The sequence below is a fragment of the Melanerpes formicivorus genome, unplaced genomic scaffold (genome assembly GCF_026170545.1).
Source record: "Melanerpes formicivorus ecotype bairdi unplaced genomic scaffold, bMelFor1.0.p_v2 SCAF_46, whole genome shotgun sequence".
Lineage (NCBI taxonomy): Eukaryota > Metazoa > Chordata > Aves > Piciformes > Picidae > Melanerpes > Melanerpes formicivorus.
The window spans coordinates 5,475,494-5,495,286 of record NW_027142398.1 but is presented as its reverse complement, the minus strand read 5'-3'; the positions used below and the strand labels follow the sequence as shown (position 1 = coordinate 5,495,286).

Sequence of the window (19,793 nt, the reverse complement as noted above, 5' to 3'; positions counted from 1 at the left end):
CTGCTTGCACCGGAGGGGCTTTACAGGTCTCTTCCCACTCAAACCAGTTTGTGACTCTGAGCAGCAGCCCGCACGCCCCTCAGGACACGTCGGGCCCTGCCCACGCAGCCGCTGCCGCCTGCCCCCGGGAGATGCAGTGCAGAGCAGAGCGGAGCCGCCCGCAGCACCTCACCGCCGCCCGCTTCCCTCCACGCCCAGCACCGCCCCGCACCACTGCTCAGGCCTTGCCCTTTCCCGTTCCCGTTCCCGTTCTCGTCCCCGTTCTCGTTCTCGTTCTCGTCCCCGCCCCCGCTCCGCCCCACCGCTGTCTGTCGGGATTCGTAGTCCCGCTGCCCGGAGCCCGTTCCCAGCTGTCCCAGGTTGGCTCCGCGCCCCCCCGCCTCCCCCGCCCCCCTCCGCGCTCCCCTCGGTCCCGGTCCCGGTCCCGGTCCCGGTCCCGGTCCCACCTGTTGCTCTGCTCTTCTCCCACCTCCCGTGTCCGGCTCTCGGTTCCGCCTGTTGCTCCTCGCTCCCGGTTCCGCTGCCCACCCGGTCCTGTAGGTAGCTGAGAGGGGGTAGGGGTGGAAAAGAGACCCCGAGGGGTCTCAGCTCCGGGAAGAGACTCCGATATTGGCACGGGGCAGGGACGGGATGAGCCTCTCGGAAATCCGGTGGGACGGGCAGAGCCTGGCTGCCTGTACCCTGCTGCCTGTACCCCGATGATTGTACCCGGCTGCCTTTCCCAGCTGCCCGTACCCGGCTGACTGCACCCATCTGGTTGTACTCCACTACCTACACCTGCTGCCTGTTCCCCACTGCTGCTCCCCAGCGTCCCAGAGCCCTGGGTTTGCTTATTTTGGCTCTAAAGTGGGCACGGATTGTGCCCACTTCCCACGGAGGGAGGTGTGGGAGAATCAGGGCTGGCAGAGCTGCCTCACAAACTGGAGCTGCTTCAGATGCTGCTGGTTTCTCCCAGGGTTTGGGGTCCTCAGAAGGATCTGTGGGCTCCCCAGGTGGGACAGTGGCCCACACCCACCTCTTGCAGTGCTGCTTTGAACCTGCGGTGTAAAGTCCACCAGAAGCAAGAGGCAGGAACAGACAAAGGCTTTGAGCCCCATACCCCATTCCTGGCCCACCACTGTCCCCGTCTGTGGAATGGAGGGGTCATCCACCTGGCTTGGGCACACGGATCCCTGTCTGGGGTCAAGCTGGGGTTCAGGGTGGGCCTTGTGGGTGGGGGAGGAGGGGACAGCATGGGCCACACTGGAGCACCCCAAGTGCTTCTCCTTCCTGGCCTTTGCCTCGACCCAGCTCCATGCCCATGGCAGCCTGGCTCCCCAGCTCTGCTCCCTAGGACTGTCACCCCCACCTGCTCCCCACAGGACCCCCCTCTGTCTGCCGTTGTCCCCCAGCCAGTGATGGAGGGAGATTCCCCCTTGCAGCTCCGTGTCTTTGACCTCAACTGCTGGTGAGTCCAGAGTTCGGTGGGGCCACACTGGGCCGTGGGACCGAGACATGTGCACTGGGAGAGAGGTCCCACCTTGGGGTCACCTTTGTGTCCCCTTTGTTTCAAGGTCACGATGCCCGGCCAGCCACAAAGGTTCATGAGGCGTTTGGCTAAACATTGTTCCCCATCCCCTCTGTGCTCCCCAAGACAAGGGCCACCTATTCACACACCAGCCAGTGATGAGCTGCCTCAATTCTGCAGGGAGGAAAAGCTGTCACCACATGGCCCTTTCCCCCTTCCCTTCCATCTGCCCCAGTCAGCATCCTACCCATACCAGTACTGGAGGCCTCTCTCCCCCATTTTGCGAACTGGTGTGCCCCATTGTGTCCCAGTAGTCCCCATCACCCTGTGCCCCCTCAAGCTGTGACCTCTCGGCAGGGGCATCCGCTACCTGAGCAAGCGGCGGCAAGAGCGCGTGGAGCTCATCGGGGACATGCTGTGCCAGGAGGGCTTTGACCTGGTGCTTCTCCAGGAGGTGAGAGTACCCCATGAGTTGAGTGTGTCTGTTCTCAGCCTGTGAGACCTGGCCAGGCTGGAGAGCTGGGGGAGAGGAACCTCATGAAGTTCTACAAGGACAAGTGTAGGGTCCTGCACCTGGGAAGGAGCAACCCCCTGCAGCAGTACAGGTGAGGGGGGACCTGCTGGGAGGCAGCTCCATGGAGAAGGACCTGAGAGTGCTGGGGGACAGTTCACCATAAGCCAGCAATATGCTGTCATGGCCTAGAAGGCCAAAGGTGTCCTGGGGGACATAAAGAAGAGTGTGGTCAGCAGGGTGAGGGATGCTCTCTTGCTGCTCTGCTTTGCCTAGTCAGGCCACAGCTGGAGTCCTGCATCCAGTTCTTGGCTCCCCAGTTCCAGAGAGACAGGGAACTGCTGGGGAGAGTCCAGTGGAGGCTGGAAAACTGCTGAGAGGCCTGGAGCGTCTCTGTGAGGAGAAAAGGCTGAGAGCCCTGAGGCTGTTGGGCCTGGAGAAGTGCAGACTGAGAGGGGATCTGATCAATGCTCAGCAAGAGCTGAAGAGTGGGGGGCAAGAGGCTGGGGCCAGACTCCTGTCACTGGTGCCCAGTGACAGGACAAGGGCCAGTGGGCACAAACTGGAACCCAGGAGGTTCCATCTGAACAGGAGGAGAAAATTCTTCGGTGTGAGGATGCAGAGCCCTGGAGCAGGCTGCCCAGAGAGGTTGTGGAGTATCCTTCTCTGGAGAGCTTCCAACCTCACCTGGCCATTGGGATCCTGGGCAAGCTGCTGTGGGTACCCTGCTGGTGCAGGGGGCTTGGACCTGGTGATCCCCAGAAGCCCCTTCCAGCCCCCAGCATGATGGAATTCTTGGATTTTGAGATGAACATGCCCATTCTCAGCCCTTCCTGCTGTTCTCCAGGTGTGGAGCGAGAAGGACTACAGCAACCTGAAGGCAAAGCTGGGAGGACACTACCCCTTCTCCCATTACTTCCGCAGGTGAGAGGGGCTGGAGCAGCTCCTCCTGGGGCTGTCTATGGGGTGGTGGGAGCTCTGTGCCATGTCCTCGGTGTTTGCCATGTGGAGGGATCAGTGTGGGTGCTCTAGGTCACTTCTGTTGCTATGGGAGACCCCATGCCTCAAAAGCAGCATGCTTATGGTAGCACAGGGGTGCCCAGGCACTGGGGTAGCCCCAATGGCTCGATGCTGGCAAGAGGCAGAGGTGGGGGGCACCATGCTTCCTCACTGTCCTTTTCCCTTCCCACAGTGGGGTGATTGGCAGTGGCCTCTGCATCTTCTCCAGGTTCCACATCCTGGACACCCTCCTCTACCAGTACTCCCTGAACGGGTACCCCTACATGGTGAGTGGGGTGGGGGTCACCTGGCACCATGGTGCTTGCTCTCAGGCAGCCTCATCATCCCCAACCTGCTCCCTTCCCCTCCGTCAGCTCCAGCACGGGGACTGGTTCTGCGGCAAGTCTGTTGGCCTCGTCGTCATGAAGATCTCTGGGATCCTCTTCAATGTCTACATCACCCATGTGAGTGCCCTGCAGAAGGACCTGGCATGGGGATGATGAGGAGAAGGGGGACAAGTGGCTGTATCTCTCCTTCACTGTCCCCTTGCTCTACCCACTGCTCTGCACCATCTCTCCTGGGACTACACTGATTTAATGAAACATTGTTCTTGAGGGGGCTGGGAGACAGGGACCCACAACTTGGCTGTGCAGTGGGGTGAGCATCCCATGCTGTCCCCAGGAGGGGCAAGAAGGAGAAGAGTGGTCAGCCAAACCCCAAAGGGACTGTCTACAGGGACTGAGTGTGTTTGTGGGGAGCCTAGGGAGCAGGGCAGATACTGGCATGGCAGGGGAGGTAACAGCCCCTTTGCCCCCATTTCTCACCAGCTGCACGCAGAGTACTGCCGGGAGAAGGATGCCTACCTGCCCCACCGCCTGGTGCAGGCCTGGGAGCTGGCCCAGTTCATACGGTGAGCTGCCCTGGGGGTTCCACAGGGTGTGCACAAGGATCCCTACCTACCCCTGAGGCTTGTGCTACAGACAGCTCCCAGTTGCACCAGTCCCAGCCAGAAGTAAGGCTGGGGAGGACTGGTGGAAGCCCCAGTCGCCCCAGTCACCCCAGTCTGAGGTGGGCCATCCCTGTGCCCACAGACACACCTCGAAGGCAGCAGACGTGGTGCTGCTGGGAGGGGACCTGAACATGCACCCTGGAGATGTGGGCATCCGGCTGCTGCGTGGGTGGACAGGGCTGCGGGATGCCTTTGCTGAGGCCATGCGCTTTGAGGTGAGCATCAGGAGGCGAGGGGGGTCCCAGGGCACCAAGAGCCCCCTCACCCACCCAGGGGTTTGGTCTCAGGGCTGTGAGGACGGCTGCACCCTCATCCCCAAGAACTGCTTCACCGACAAGGCAGAGCTGTTGCCCTTCCCACTGGGCATCCGCATCGACTACATCCTCTACAAGGTACTGGGGCCACCCTCAGCCCATTGGCTGGGGGGAGGGGTGGGGTGGGGAGAGCACCAGCATGACCCCCTCCTGTCCCCTCACCCAGGCCATCCCCAGCTTCGTAGTGAAGTGCAAAGAGCTGAAGACCACCACAGGGACAGCCCCAGGAATGGACATCCCCTTCTCGGACCATGAAGCCGTGATGGCAACGCTGCACATCAAGAGGCAGGGACAGGCTGCAGGTGACACCCTTGGCACAGCTGGTAAGGTTGGGGGGTGCTTCTAGGGTACCCCATATGCTGCAGGTGCTCATGGATCGACAGTTGGAGAGAGTTTTGGGGGCAGTTTCCCCCCTTATGTGGGGCATCGCTTGGGGGGCTGCTTGTGGAAGGGTGCATGGACAGGGCAGTGGTAGTGATGAGGTTAATAAAGGGCACCAAGGGGTGAAAAGTGGAGGCAAGGGAGGTGCTCCCCTGCTGAGCACCTCCTGTTTCCTGCAGAGCCAATGATGGCAGACGTGGTGACAGAGGCACGGACAGAGGTGGGCGTGGGGCTGCGAGCAGCACAGCGGCAGCGATACTCCACGGGCAGGATGGCTGTGCTGGCCCTGCTGCTGCTGCTGGTGCAGGCAGCAGCTGCACTGGGCACACTGGTGGGGTTGGGCACTGAACAGCCCTTCCCCAAGCTCTCCTTCTCCCTGCTGGCCTTCGCTGCTATTGGCATCCTCCTCCTTGCCACCAGCCTGTACCTCTTCCACACCATGGAGGTGAAGATGCTGCAGGGCACCGAGGAGCAGATGCAGATGGCACTGCGGACACTACAGGAGCATCCCCGGGACAGCTGAGCGGGGGCTGTGGGTGTCTCATGTTCCCTCATGTGTCCCCCATGATGTTCCCCTCCAGCCCCATCCTGGTCTTTTTTAGTCCCTTTTTCTACGTGACTTCTGGTTTTAGGCAAGCAGCGCTGGGGCCGGCCCTGTGGTGCAGTCAGCAGCTGCCTCTCTGGCTGCAATTAAGATTTTGGGGGGAAACTTGGCACTTTGCCCCTCATGGAAACCACTGCAGAGGCAGCTTTTAATTGCTGGGGGTTTTAATACACTATTTATACCTGGAGGCACCCGCCAGCATGGCTGGGAGGCTCAAGAGGCTCAGCCTCCCCTTGCCCATGGTGGTCTTGGGAGTTCCTGGTGAAAGCTGATGACTGCTCCAGTAACTAGGTTTGATCTGGGTAGAAAATAAAGGTGGGATTTGAGCCTTTGGTGTGAGTCAGGAAGTCTTTATTCAAAGGGGGGAGGGGGTTGCAGCAGACTGGGACCAAAAATATGATGCATGGGGGTTTTGGGGAGGCACTGAAGGGAGCAGTAGGATAAGGGTTGACCATGGCTGATGGAGGAGGCTGTGCCTCAGTCCCTTGGGACTGACTTGGCTGGGGATGTCGTAAGCACCATTTGGCCACAGAGGCCACCCCACAAGTGGGGACTCCCAGAAAGCCTGAGAAGTCAATGTGGCTTCGTCAAGTAAGGAGAAAGCCCCCAGGTGCAAGAATGCATCCCCCAGCATCCCTTGTCCTTGGTGTCACACCGTGCCAGCCCTGGGCACAATAGCCTTGGGGAGCTGCTGGACACAAAGCTCTTTTCCTGCTCTTGGGACCTCACAGAATTTCCCGGCTCTGGTTTCCTGCAGTGGCTGGGTTGTGGCACTCAAAAGCAGCAACGAAAAGTGATAGCATCAGCCCTGGCTGGGATAGATGTCCACAACTGGGCTGGGGGTCCTGAGTTAGGGTGATGGGTAGGATGTCCTGGGGTGGCTTGCAGGGGCCACTCCCGATGCGGCCTCTCCCTGTTTGGCATCTCCACTGTGACCTGCATAGTGGTGGCTGTGGTCACAACCTTGCTGCTGGGAGCAAAGCCCTTTGATGCATGGGGCTGGACAGGTAGTGATGGAGCCACTGCTTCTGCTGGAGCCTGTCCTGAAGCATCCATCCATGCAGCTCAAGCATGAGGGGTTCTGCTGGACAAAGCCTTCGAAGAGGTGATGGCTGAGGGACCTCCAGGGCTGGGGGCACCCTGTGGGACTTAGTCCTGCAGCAAACTCTGGGCAGAGCCACCACAACCCCATGTTTTGTAGCCCCCTGCAAATCTTGTTTTCAAGCAAGCACAAGGCAAAGGCAATCCAGCCAGTCCTGGGGACAGCCTCTCTGCACCCCAAAGCTGGGGTGGTTCCAAGGTGTCTCCCCACAGGGATGTCTACCAGCAGGTCCAGACCCTCCCTGGCAGGCTTTGGCAATCAGGAGCAGCTGCGTGCAGATGGCTCAAGCATCGCCACCTTCAGAGGCAGCTCAGGGTGATGCCAGGGAGGCAGCTCAGGGTGATGCCAGGGCAGGGGACACAGTTTGTGGCCCTGCGGGGAGGTTCTGGGACCATGTGGTTCAGGCCTGCAGCTCGCTGAGCCGCTTCTCCTCCTGCCTGAGGATGAGGGCATCACGCTTCCTCACCACCTCCAGCAGCTGTGCCAGGATCTCCTGAGCAGCCATGCGATCCTCAGGTGTCTTCAGGGATTCTGCAGAAGCAGGGGCTGGAGTGGAGCTGTATGGGCCACAAGCCCCAATCCTCCTCCCCCACCAGGTGCAGAGGAGCCCACAGAGGTAGATGCCAGCACTCACCCTCCTTGCTCTCATAGTACCGGAGCTTCTGGTCAAGCTGCCACTGCTCCTCCTCCAGCTTCAGCTCCTGCACCCTGCAGGGAGGAAAAGGAGGTGCTGGGTGTGCTGGGCTTGGGGTGAGCTGAGCTCCTACACTGACCAGAGACCATCCCCCCAGTGCCTTACGCAATCATAAGGTCCGACTCCTCGGACAGTAGGTTGTTCTTCTTCTGGACCAGATACAGCAGCTGGTTCATCCACTGTGTCTTCTGCTCTTCTGGGGTGCCTGTAGCACAGGGGGGCATGAGTGGGGTGCAGACCACCTGGTCATGGGGGTCATGGTGCCCTGTCCTCCCTGGCCTTACCTCCCTCATCCCGGAGTAACTTCTCCAGCTTGATGCCCTGTTGCTCCAGTTCCCGAAATGTCACCTCGATTTCTTCCAGCCGCCTTTGGATGGCCTGTGAGGGAAGGGCAGTGCTTGTCCATGTGCTGGCACCTCCTGGCATGTGGCCACTAGCAGCAGATGGAGGGGACAGGGGATGGCCCTGGGATGGGGACCCAGCTGTCTGCTATGGAGCTACCTGGGCTTGGCAGAAGCGCTTGGTCTGGGCGTCCCGGGCCCGGCGGGTCAGGGTACGCTCCAGTGTGGTTGGCTTCCCCTCTGGCCTGAGGTTCAGGAGCTGTGAGGCACAGGCATGAGGTCAGTCCCTGTGCCAGGCACCTCCTGCCCCGGCAGCCACAGCAGAGCCAGACAGATGCCTCTGTGAGAGGAGGTGCTGGCAGGAGCCCCAGGCACTGGCCGAGGTGGGGCCACCACCACTCAGGGAAAGCACTCACCGACTGTGTCATACTGCCAAGGACTGTGTCTTCCTCCTCTTCCTCACTGTCACTCTCCTCCAAAGCTGCCCCAAAGATGAGCCATTTTGGGTCAGTGCCTCATAAGCAAAACATGAGGCACAGCAGGACAACAGTGGTACACAGAGCCCTGCTCAGAGACTCCAGCTTGTAGCCACCTACCTCCTTCCATGGCTATGTCCTCTTCCTCCTCTCCCCAGGGGTCTTGTCCCCCCCACAGGGCAGGGAGAGCCTCGGGTGGTGCTTGGAGCCGCAGACGAGCTGGCTTCAGTGGTGGCTCAGGCTCTGCTTCACTGGTGAGGTTCAGTGTGGACAGCTTGAACTTCTCCAGCGGTGTGAGGACTATCTTCCTCCTGCCCCCACTCTCCTCCGTCTCCTCTGCCACCCCCTGGGGCTCCAATCTGGGACCCGCCTCCTCCCTTCTGTCTCTCCTGGGCTGTGCCAGCAGCTCCTGCTCCTTCATGTCATCAGCATCTTCTTGCTCCTCCCTATCATGTGCATCCTCCTGCTCCTCCATGTCAACAGTAACTTCTTGCTCCTTCATGTCACCAGCATGCTCTTCTGCTGTCCGAGGCTCTCTCCCTGGCTGTGGGGCTGCTGTCATGGGCTGCAGGGGACTGGGTGCCCCCTCCTTGGGGGACATGCATGAGCTCCCAGCATCCAAGGGCAGACCAGTGGCAGCAGCATCCTAGGGCAGAGCCAGCAGCAGAGGGTGATGCAGCACAGGGCCATGCCTGAGCATCCCCCTCCATAAGGACATTTTTTACACTGAGGGTGGTGAGACCCTGTCCCAGAGTCAGGTTGTTTGGGGCTCTGAGCAGCCTCCTCTAGCTGCAGATGTCTCTGCTGACTGCAGGGATTCAGACTGGATGAGCTTGAAAGGTCCCTTCCCAGCCAAACCATTTCACAATTCCTGCACCACCTGTGGGGTTTACAGTGACTTACCCCATGGGGCAGCGCTGGGGGCTGATCGTGGGGCAGGTCCATGCTGGGTGGAGTGGAGGAGTGAAGCGAGCAGTAAAAATGACCTGGAGGTGGAGGGGGTGTCCAAAGCCCTGTAACTGCAAGGCAGAGAAGCCCTGCCCCCGAGCAGCCCTCTCCCCAGCGCCCGCTCACCGTGCTGCTCGTCGAAGCTGTAGTCGCCCAGGCGCAGGGTGGCTCCGCAGCGCCGGCACTGGAAGCAGCTGCGGTGGAAGAAGCGTCCCTCGGCGCTGGCTCGCTCCAGGATGTAGACGCGGAGGCCGCAGAAGTAGCAGGCGTCACTGCTGTCCCCACGGGCCGGCAGCTGCGGTGCGGACAGGGCAAGTTGGGGTGACAGCAGGGTGCTGGCACCCACCCTGCCCCGGGGCTCTGCTGGCAGCCCAGGGGGTTCAGAGCAGAGGTGGGTCTGGGTGCTGGGGTTTGTTGGCACTGGTGAGGGAGCGGCAAGTCCTGGCTTCGGAAAACCAGTTGGGTCAGGAAGCAGGCAGGGAGGAGCCGGCAACCTGTGGGTGTTCTCTTGCACAGCCTTGCTCCCAGCCCTTGGCTCAGTCCCACTGGTCCCCAGCATCCCCCCACCAGCCCAGAGCTGGGTGCCCCACTCAGGGCAACACAAAGACCGACCTGCCCTGGGTGCAACATGGTGGGTGGCAGCAGCTTGTGGGCAGCATCTGGAGTGTCTCCATCCAGCCCCACGTCCACCTAACAAGCAAGCCAAGAGCAGGGTCAGCCTGCTGCTCTCCCCCTGGTTTGGCTGCAGAGCATCCCTCAAAGTGCCCAGGGCAGGACCCACCTTGGTGTCCCTGCAGATCCTTTTGGTCTCAGCATCCTGCTGGGTATTGTCCTGTGAATGCAAAGAGGGTAGTTAGGATGGGGAGGGGGCTACGGTTTTGGAGTGTCATAAGTGGGTGGGGGTCCTTCACCTGGGTACGTTTGTGTGTCAGGGTCCGGCTCTTCTGCAGCTTGCTGAGGAAGAGGATGGCCCCGCGTGTGCCACGGGGAGACAGCGGCTTCTGGCTGACCTCCTCCTCCTCTGCACAGGGGGGACACAGCCATGCTGGTGGGACCTGCCCTAACAAGCACTGGGCATCCAGCCAGCCCCAGTGGGGCACAGGATGGGATAAACACCCCCCCAAATCTCACACCTGGAGAGGTCTTGAAAGCTTCATAAAATTGGCTGAGGTAGGTGATGAGGCCCAGGCGGTCAGGCTCTGCCATGGTGGCCATCTCGGTGCTGGAGAGGACAGGCTGGATGCCCAGCTCCTGCTCCGCCTTGTCCAGCATCATCTGGTGGATCTGAATGGGATCCTGGGGGTCTATTGAGTCAAAGTCCCTGTGAGGGGACACAGGTGCTGTCAGGGTGGAATCTGCAGGGCAGGGGGGTCCCAGGGTGGAGGGGGTCCCAGGCACTCACACTAGGTCGGGGTGGAAGTGGTGGATGAGGGCACAGAGGGCCAAGCCGCTGGTCCAGGAGGTGGTGAAGTTGGTGACAGCCACACCAGGGTACCCGGCTGTGCTGGCCTGGCACCAGCTCAGCAGCTCTTCATAGGCATCTCCAGAGACCGCTGGGGAGGCAACACATATCCCCATCCCAAAGAAGCAGGGGACACCCCCTCACTCCACTGCCCCCCAGCCCCATTATCAGTGCTATAGTAAGGAAGGGTCCCCGGGAGTGATGCAAGACCTCACCATGCAGCCACCCCTCACCACAGGCTCAATAAACGTTGCTAAAGCATCTGTCACGATTTCACAGCTCAGCACCACTGCAGGCCAAAAAGAGGGGGACAAACCCCAACCCCTCAAAGGCAGCTGGGGGCAGGGGGCTGTGTTGCCATGGACAGAGGGAATGGAAACCAATGGTGCCACTGGGATGGAAACACAACTGCTGCTGGGAGGAGTGTGGCAGCCAGCCAGACACCAGCCAGGGCTCAAGAAAAATAGGATGGGGAGGAAAATGAGGGCAAGAGCTGCTGTGGCCAGGAGGAACTGGGGGTCCTGGTGCTGGGGGGACCAGCGTAGGGCTGGCTGCTCCTACCAGTGTTGAGCTGGTTGTCACTTTTCCTCTTGTGGTCCACCTCCACCATGCCCACGAGGTAGAGGTCCCGGACCTGCCAATAGGGACATGCCAGTGGCAGGTCACCACCTGCACAGAGCCAGTAGCACCACACAGGGACTCTCAGAAACCCCGCAAGACCTCCCAAGAACCAAGATCCACAACAATGTTTCAACCAACAGTTTCAGCCTCACATCCTCTGGGGAGAGGGGATCATGTAAATTGATCTCAACCTGACTGCCAGGCAGGCTGGGCTGGGTGGCTGCCTCATGGTCTGGGTACCTGGCTGGCTTTGATGGCCTGCAGGTTGATGTTGGGGTAGCGCGTGGCCGGGTCGATGCTGTACTGGCTGATGTTCTTGTTGGTGTTGTCTGGGGAGGTCTGTGAGAGGTGCTGATAGATGCTCTCCCTGGGAGGGAAGGAAAGGACTGGGCTCAGTGCCACCCACCTTTCCCACTCCAGGACTGGCCTGGTGGAATGGGGACACCCACCTCTCAGCCAGCACCTCCAGGGGGGGTGTCCCAGCTGCCCAGCGTCGCACCATCCATGCTGCATCGAAGGCAGCAAGGAAGCCCCTGGCCACGCCAGTGCCCAGTGGCCAGAAGGGCTGTGAGGGGAAAAGTAGAGAGAGGTGGAGCTGGAGTCGTGGGGCCGGTTGGGGTGGCTGGGAGGAGACTGGGATCTGCTGGGCTTGGCTGGGGATGAAAGCAGGGAGTGGCAGCAGGACACACAGGGAGAGCAGAGGATGGGTGGCTGTGTCCTGCCTGGCTGGTATGGCTGCGTCTGGGGAGGAGCTGGGCTGCTGCCCTACCCTGAACCCACCCCAGATCTCCACTAAGGCCTGGGAAGAGAATAACCTTATGGTTGGAACCCCTCAGCTGTGAGACCAGGCTGAGACAGTTGGGGTTGTTCAGCCTGGGGAAGAGAAGGCTCCAGGGAGACCTGGGTATGATAAAAAAGCTGGGGACGGACTTTTGTGTAGGGCCAGTTGTGACAGGACAAGGGGTGAGGGTTTAAACTAAAAGAGGCAGATTCAGGCTGGAGATAAGGGAGAAGTGTTTTATGCTGAGGCTCATAAGACCCTGTCCCAGGTTGCCCAGGAAGGTGGGAGATGGCCCATCCCTCATACCATTCCAGGTCAGGTTGTTTAGGGCTCTAAACTCTAGTTTCAGATGTCCCTGCTGACTGCAGGGGGTTGGACTAGATGAGCTTTGAAGGTCCCTTCCCACCCAGACCAGTTTATGACTCTATGATTCTTAAAACCCACCAAAACATCCCACTACTGGGCCTTGGGGAGTGTACCCCCAGAGATGGCATGCACCAGGCAGCTGGGATGGAGAAGCTCTATAGGAGGCAACCAACACCCCTTGAAGGAGAGGGGAAACTGAGGCCCATGGAGGTGCTGGAAGGGGGACCCTCACCTCCACCAAGCAGTCGCCCACCAGCCCGAGGAGCAGACGGGCTCCATTGTGCTCCCGCACCAGCGCCGCGTTCTCCGAGCGCGTCATGCAGGTGAAGTCAAACATATCAACGTCTGGCAGCGCTCGGTGGTTGAGGGCAAACTCCAGCTCAGGCAGGCAGTAGTTGGTGGAGAAGTTGGCAGCTTCTTTGGCATAACTGAGGAGGGCATCACGGTTGACGTTCTCTGGGGCGAGAAGGCTCTCAATGTCCGCTTTATCCTGCAGGGATCAGGGAAAGCTGCCTGGGATGCAGGAGATGGTGGTTGCCCCTCAGCCTAGGGTGAGTCAGCTCTGGGGTGAAGCCACCCCACTGGCCTTGGGCCTGAGTCCCCCCAAAAGATTTTTTTTCCCCTGAACAGGCCATAGCTGATAAAGCCTCACCATCCCAGGGGTGCATTGTCGTGCATGCATGATTTGCATCCCATCCTGTTGCTATGGGATCCCAGAGCTGGATCCTGCCCTCCTCACCTGGAGGATGACACCCTTCTTAAGCAGGCTCTGCTTCTTGGCCGTCATGACAAAGTAGTGAGTGTCATCCTTGTAGTAGACGATGTTTTCCAGGTCAATGCCTGGTGATGGGGAAGGGCCTGGGCTGAGTGAGGGCCATGGGGAGCCCACACACTGTGCTCAGCCCCTAGATGTCCCCTACAGTTGGGTACCATGCAGGGACAAGCATCCCATCACACAGGGGATATCCCAGAGCAGTGCCTTCAGTGGCACCAGGCAGGGACAAGGAGTATCAGCACCCCCAGGCTAGGCCCACCGACCTGTTCTGTTGTAGAGGTTTTGGAAGAAGCTCTGGTTGTAGATTCTGGCCACGCCGCTAATCTCGGCCACCTCCACCTCGGCACGGCTGTGGTGGTTGATGAAGTTGGTGGTGATGCCAATGGCCAGCTTGCCCCTCGTCTCCTTCCTCTTGAACCCTGTGGGATGGGGGAGATGTGAGCCCCCACCAGCCCATCCAATACCAGTCTCAGGGGTGCAGGGACCTGCTGCTGTCACCTTCAGGGACAAATTTGCCGCCACCAGCTGAGATGAGGACATCGAACTCATAGTGGCTGAGGGGAGAGGAGCTGGGCTGCAGCACAGCCCTCCAGCCACCTGCGGGGACAGGGACAGTCACCGGCACGTGGGGGCTCAGCTGGGACCTGCTTCAGGGTGGGGAGAGTAGAGCAGCCACCAGCAGCCCCATCCTTATCCCTGGGGATGCCATCACCCCATGCTGGTACCTTACCCTGTCCACCTGCCATGCCCAAGGGGGGGATGAGGCCACAGAACCTCACGTTGGTGTGCACCTCCACGCCCAGCAGCAAAGCCACCTTCAGCAGGATCAGCTGGAGCTGCCGGATACCTGCAGGGGTACAGGGGTGCACTCGGGGCTGCACCTTGCAGTCCCTAGGCTCCCCACAGTGGGGGCATCTTAGGGGTTCAGAGCTTGCTCCCCCCTGCCCCAAGAAAGCTCACTGATGTGGTCCAGCGTGCCAGTGCAGAAGCGTCCATAGAACTTCTTGGCGCCCAGCGCTCGCAGGTCGTGGATGGTGAAGGGCCAGAGGTGCAGGACGTTGTTGCGGGAGAAGGAGCTGCGCTTCTCCAGCAGCACCACGTGGGCACCCAGCAGCGCCAGCTCGATGGCCACCCGCAGCCCGCAGGGACCAGCCCCCACCACCAGGCACTGCAAAGGGGGCAGGGGGCATGAAGTGGATGGGTGGCATGAAGTGGACAGGCACCCAAGAGCAGGGCTTTAGGTAGATCCCCATGGAGCTCAGCACCACCATGGGCAGTGGGAGCTCCTCTGGGTCAGGATCTGGCCTTTACCACTCTTCCTCATTTCCCAAGGATTCAAGCTCTGCTTCTCCCTGTGAAGTGGGGCCCTGTGGGGTGTTGCCCCCTCCCTGGCTGCCTGAACCTTGCCTCTGCACAGGGCCACAGCAGCAATTAAAGTGCTCAGTCAGATAAGCTGCATGTCTGCCACAGCCCAGAAACAGGGAGGCTTCACCAGCAACAGGCCCAAAACCAGGATTTGGGTTTGATCTCCTGCATCAGGCTTGGGGGACAGGGGGGCAACAGTAGTGGGGACAAAAGCTCTGGAACAGGGGGACAGAAGTAGGGTTCCTCAGTCCCAAGGGGACATCCTAACTCCCCTTCAGTGGGGACATCTTAAGCCAACGTGCTCCTGTCCCTCAGAAAGTGCACAGCAGGTACCTCTGCCCCTTCACAGCCCATCATGGGATGTCCCCAGTAAAGAGCAGCCAGGGGGATGAAAGACACCACTGGCCAGGTGACACCAAGGTAGCATCACACCAGGAAGAGGGGATTGGCAGTAATTAACGCCCTGTCCCATTAAACCCCATCAACCTCCCACCTGGCACATCCTGCATCCTCCTGGGGTGGGCACCAAGGGATGCTCTCACGCCGGGGTCAAGGACACAGGGCAAAGAGGGACCCAAACCCCACACTCCATGCCCATGGTACCTTAGTGTTGGCACAGGCTGTGCCCTGGTCATAGTCCTTGTGACCAGCTTTCTTATCCAGCTTGCTCCACAGGGCCTTGGCATTCCAGTAGTTGAGGGCAGCCTTGAGGTTGTGGTAGAGCTGCAGCCTGCTGCCCTGCAGCCTCAGCTGCTGGCACAGCTCCCCAAAGCAGCCCAGCACCTCCTGGCACTCCCCAGCACGCAGGAATCTCTCAAAGGTGACATGGGCAGGGTTGCCTGGCTCCTCAGCTGGCACATTCATCCTGCTTCACCCAGCAGCCTGGAGAAGGACCATACAGATAAGCAAGGAGGGGACCCTTCTGGACCCCACCCTCAAACCCACTGTTACCAGACCTGGTGTCTTGGTGCAAGGTTTCCCAGCCAGGGGCCTTGCCGGGTGGGGTTGCTGCCAAAACGGGGTCCCTTCCCAGTAGCAGCTGTTGGAGCCTCCCCAGGGTGCTGCACCCAGCAAGCCACGGTGTCACCCTGCTGCAGTGACGTCAGGGGAGGGGACGGGGAGAGCTGCGGTAGCAGCAAGCAGCTTCCTCCATTGGTTGTGTACCTGCAGAAGTGAGAGCAGAGCGAGGTGACACTTCCTTCCTCTTCACCCTCGGCCTCACTGTGGGAGGGGATGGGGTAGTGGGTCCCAGCTGCAGGGACAAACCACGGTTGCCCAAGAAACCAGTAAGACCCATCCTTGGGGCAGGAGAGACCAGAACTGGATCCAGCCCACCAGCCCGGCTTTTGCAGCTGGCCCTGCGAGACTTTCCCCAGCAGCACCTCTGCCTCTGCCACCCCCAGCGCGGGCGGAAGCAGATTAGCAGAGAGGAAGCCCAGCTGGGGTAACCAAAAAAAGCCAAACCACTGTACAAACAGCCCCACCGTGCCAAGGAGCCCACAGCAGGAGGGGAGCAGCACACACTCCCAAACTGTGCTAAGCCCTGGCATTTCCCAGGGGATCAGCACTCTTTGCATCTGTCCCCCCAGCACCGTCCCTGCCACCCTCTATATTGCCAGCCAAGCACAAAGCTTTGCCTTTTCCAGCCATTGCCATTCAAGGCCCGGGACTGGGAAAGCCTCCCCCAGCCCAGCAAAGCAGGTGGTGGAGATGTGGCACTACCAAGGAGGAACTGGTGGTAAAAGAGTCAGGAACTGGAGTGCTGCTACCTTTGAACCATTGCTCTTTGCCCTCTCACTGCTTGGCATTACCAGTGGACATGTGATAGCACCCTGAAGGTGTCAGCCAGCTCCAGCCCTGCAGCAGGACACCAGAGGGGGAAGGATGCCATGTCTGAGCCAAGCTGCCCTCAGTGGGGTGTGGGAAAGCAGGTGTTTAAACCTGGGCTTAAATTTGGGCTGAAAAGGCTAAATTCTAGCAGGGTTTCAAGTTCAGTCTTGCTCCAGCAATTTCCTGACACCCGCAGGCACTCTGCAAGGTCAGCTGCAGCCACAGAGGATGCAAAAGCGTTTCTGTAGGTCACCTTCCCTCCCCAGCACCACAGCCAGGAAATGCCAGCATTTTAACTTCTTCCTTCCTAGGCAGACACAAGGATTAAAATACCTATGTGGGGACCAGAGCAGGAGCTGGCATCCACTGGTCCCCAGAGCAGCAGCATGGGAACAGAGGACGCAAGCAATGCATTCACAGCAGGGCTGCAAGATCTGGGGACAGATTTCTGCCCTTGGCCCAAGTGGTACCAGCCCTCTGGCTCTGTCAGCGGAGCAGGATGAGCCTGGAGAAGCTGAGGCAGAGCTGCAAACTTCATCAGAGTGTGCAGGCAAGTCATCAGCCACCCACCCTTCTCCACCATAGGCTGGTCAGGCTCCTGTGTCCCATGCTGCCCAGGCACAGAGGGTTTTCTCCTGGGAGCTCACATTATAGCACCACTTCCTTCCAGACTACCACACAGCAGCCCCATGGGGATGGGATAAAGGCAGCTGCCTGGCTTGGGAGCACCCACTCCAGGATTGCCAGTCCCTGGCTCTGAAAAAACCCAAAACAAACATCTCAAGGTCTCAATTCCCACCAGACACAATGCCAGGAGGGGCATGGTGACTGGGAAAGCTTTGGCAGGGAGGCTCCGAGGAGGCAGAACAAGAACCCTTGTGTTTCACCAAGTCTTTTATGGAAGTGCCACTCATGCCAGCATGCTCCATCCCCTCTGGCCCTCATAAACCACCCCCAGAAGCTGCACACAAGGACAGACCACCCCACGCCCCCAGGATACGCAGCTCCTGCAGATTTGATGCAGATTTGATGCAGTTTTCAGCCCCCAAAGGCCAGTGTCAGAACAAGAGGCTGCCTCCAACTCTGCTCTCCCCATGAATGCCTTTTGCCCTTCTTCCCTTAAAACTGCTCCTGGGAGTCAGAGGGAAGAGGTGGGGGGGTTGCAGCAAGCTCTGGCTCAGCTCATGATGGTTCTGTTTGGGGTGGCTGCAGACATACAGCCTGTGGGGACATCGCCAGGGACTGGTACACGTAGAGCATCACTGGAGCAAGGATACCCCAGCACATTTTGCAGGTCAGGGTCTCCCCCCTATCCCTGCATGGAGAGGAGCAGCCCCCTGGGAGATGGTGGGGGGAACCACCCTGGTGGTGCCGGGCTGCTGGTGAGCTCACTGTCTTCCAGGTATGTGAAAATGGAGTGGGAAGGGACACAGAGCTAATGAAAGCTGGGAGGATTTCCAGCAGCAGCAGATCCCCTTCCAGCTGAGCCTCTTGCCTCATCTATGCACTGGCTCCCGGCATGGACCAGGCTGTTCCAGGTTTGGGATCCAGCCTGGAGACCCCTGGGCTGGGCTGCTGAGACAGACTGGACCCCAAAAAATCCCTCCAGCAAATTCTGGGATGGCCCCAAGGCTGTTGGGAAGGTTGGAGGTTTTCTTGTGGCCACTCAAAAGCTTGGACAAGATCCTGCTTTCAACCTTGGGCTGAGTGGAATTGGCGCTGGGGCTGCAATTGCTCTTTCCACCATTGATGTGCTTGGAAGAAGCATCCCAGGTGTGGGACCAGGTGGGGATATTGTCCTGGCTGACTCTGTGGGAACTGGCCTTAATTTGGCTGGGTTTTGATCCTTGGAAGGAGGGGAAGAAGCCCTGCTAGCTCCTTTGGTTTGAGCTGGGAATGGGGGTGCTGAGCCCCAGGTCCAGTTACCTAAATGTACTGAGAACTTCATCCCCCCCAGGCACAGGGGCTGGGGAATGTGTCCTCTACTCTTATCCCCGGGATGGGGGCATAGCCCCAAACATCCATCTAGGGCTCACTCCCTGGAGGGCTCCATGGAGCATCTGTCCCCACGAACCGGGAGGAGTAGTCGGGACGGAGCAAAAACACTTAGCAATGTCTCTCCCACCATCTCTCACTCGGCACTGGGAGCACTGGGGGTACTGAACAGAACCCAGGAAGAGTGGGTGCTGCTCTTTTTTGCCTTTGTCCTAGGGGGAGCAGACCCCAGAGGATGAAGGGGAAAAGCAACAAGGACAGATTGGGGGGACCCCACTGCCTGCCAGGAGAGGCTCTGTGGAGGGAGCTGCCGCCCTACCACTAAGCATCCCTGCTCGGCAACCCGGGGACACGCAGGACACAGCGGGGCTGAGCGCACACACCCCCTCTGCCCCCCAGCACCCCGACACTACTCCTCGGATTTGGCAACACTCCCACCCCCATTCCCACCTTGCACATCCCAGAGCGGAGGGAACCGGCCAGAGAGATGCTATCCCCGCCCGTGCCCACATCCTAGCGAGGATTGGGGCCATGGGGATGGGGGGGACAGTAGAGTCCTCAACCCTTTACCTTCCCAGAGATGCTCTGCCTGTGCCCACCCCCCCACCCCCCACTCACCTCCAGAGTCTTTCGGAGGGGGAAACTGAGGCAGAGCCTGGGGGGTAGGGAGGGGCTCAAGACTGCTCGAAAGGCGAGAATGCGCAGCAAACGCGCTTCGGCTCCGCAAGCAGCTGCGGGCTGGCGCTCCCCTCCTTCCCCGCCCCTCTGTCCCCTCCCATCCCATCCCCCACGGCTGGGGGGATCCAGGCGTCCTGGCTGCTGAAAGGCGGTGGGGTAGGGGGTGCCTCTTGGGTGAGCTGCTCCTGCTTTCTGCCGCTGCAGTTGTTGTGGTTTGGGTTTTTTTTCCTGCTGGAGGCTAATACCCCACCCCCGCTCTAGCCCCCCTACCCGACAGCCTTGCCCTGCCCTCCCCACGCCGGGACGCTTTGGAGGGGCTGCACAGTGCGACCCCAGCTGAGCTGCTTTGAATTTTGAGGTGAGAAACCAGTCTTTATGTAAGGCAAACTAAAAAGATTCGGATGATGAAATCAAATCGCCTCGCTTTCCGCCCCGGCTCTGGCCACTTCTTCCCCCCCACAGCCAGAAATAGGGGCCAGAAGGGAGCTGTGGGGACGAAGGGACCTGCTCGATGTCAGCCCTGATCCCTGATCTCTGTCCCAGACCACCACAGCCCTCCTGGAAACTTTTGGGGTGCTGTTTCCAGGTGGGAATAACCCCAGTGGGGTGCAGATACCTTGGGGCAGAGGATGGAGCCGCCGGGGTCACCGCAGATCGCTCCTGGACGGGTTTTCCGTTGGTGATGTCCTCGGGATGCTGCTGGCCGCTGCCCACATGCTGCGGTGGGCGTCACGGCGAAGGGGCTGGAGGGTCGGTGACACACGGGGACAATGTGTCACGGAGCTGGGGCCGCGGTGACTCAGGGACACAAGGGGCGGGGGTTCCGTCGGCGGCCGCACGCGAGTCACCCCTGACCGCGATGAGCCACAGCCCCCTCGGGCCTCTTCCTGGGGGTCCTGGTGCAGAACTCCCCACCAAGACACCCCCCACACACACACACACACTCCCAGCTCAGTCGGGGTGTTTTGAGTCCACCAGCCTCATGCAGAGCTGATGGGTACGGGTACGGGGGAGTCCTCCCGCATTTTGGGGCT

General features: G+C 59.9%; 2 protein-coding genes across 9 annotated transcripts; one reads left to right on the top strand and one right to left on the bottom strand.

The window, feature by feature from the left end:
• The first annotated feature begins 286 nt into the window (after positions 1-286).
• On the top strand, positions 287-5,656 carry SMPD2 (sphingomyelin phosphodiesterase 2). 6 transcript variants are annotated; one of them, XM_068159874.1, is made up of 11 exons: positions 287-359; positions 1,362-1,447; positions 1,865-1,961; positions 2,866-2,942; positions 3,211-3,304; positions 3,392-3,481; positions 3,845-3,927; positions 4,109-4,241; positions 4,314-4,418; positions 4,507-4,663; positions 4,901-5,656. In XM_068159874.1, exons 2-11 carry the CDS (start codon positions 1,398-1,400, stop codon positions 5,242-5,244), a joined length of 1,230 nt encoding a protein of 409 aa, XP_068015975.1. In that variant the 5' UTR covers positions 287-359; positions 1,362-1,397; the 3' UTR covers positions 5,245-5,656. The 6 variants fall into 6 exon arrangements, with proteins under 6 accessions (XP_068015975.1, XP_068015977.1, XP_068015976.1 ...); XM_068159875.1 differs by having other exon boundaries at positions 325-359; positions 1,291-1,447; XM_068159876.1 differs by lacking the exon at positions 1,362-1,447 and having other exon boundaries at positions 313-359.
• Positions 5,655-19,782, bottom strand: MICAL1 (microtubule associated monooxygenase, calponin and LIM domain containing 1). Of its 3 annotated transcripts, none has more exons than XM_068159868.1 (26): positions 19,376-19,782; positions 15,213-15,420; positions 14,860-15,138; positions 13,852-14,059; positions 13,622-13,738; positions 13,390-13,488; positions 13,155-13,310; positions 12,856-12,956; positions 12,349-12,606; positions 11,419-11,534; positions 11,210-11,336; positions 10,910-10,982; positions 10,289-10,439; positions 10,020-10,207; positions 9,798-9,907; positions 9,668-9,718; positions 9,499-9,576; positions 9,013-9,181; positions 8,842-8,924; positions 8,059-8,584; positions 7,879-7,943; positions 7,623-7,721; positions 7,406-7,499; positions 7,227-7,326; positions 7,062-7,135; positions 5,655-6,958 (listed from the first exon to the last, which is right to left on the bottom strand). In XM_068159868.1, the coding sequence occupies exons 3-26, from the start codon at positions 15,118-15,120 to the stop codon at positions 6,828-6,830; spliced, it is 3,435 nt and encodes a 1,144-aa protein (XP_068015969.1). In that variant the 5' UTR covers positions 15,121-15,138; positions 15,213-15,420; positions 19,376-19,782; the 3' UTR covers positions 5,655-6,827. The 3 variants fall into 3 exon arrangements, with proteins under 3 accessions (XP_068015969.1, XP_068015970.1, XP_068015971.1); XM_068159869.1 differs by lacking the exon at positions 19,376-19,782 and adding an exon at positions 18,700-18,828; XM_068159870.1 differs by lacking the exon at positions 13,390-13,488 and having other exon boundaries at positions 19,376-19,781.
• Positions 19,783-19,793: the final 11 nt, after the last annotated feature.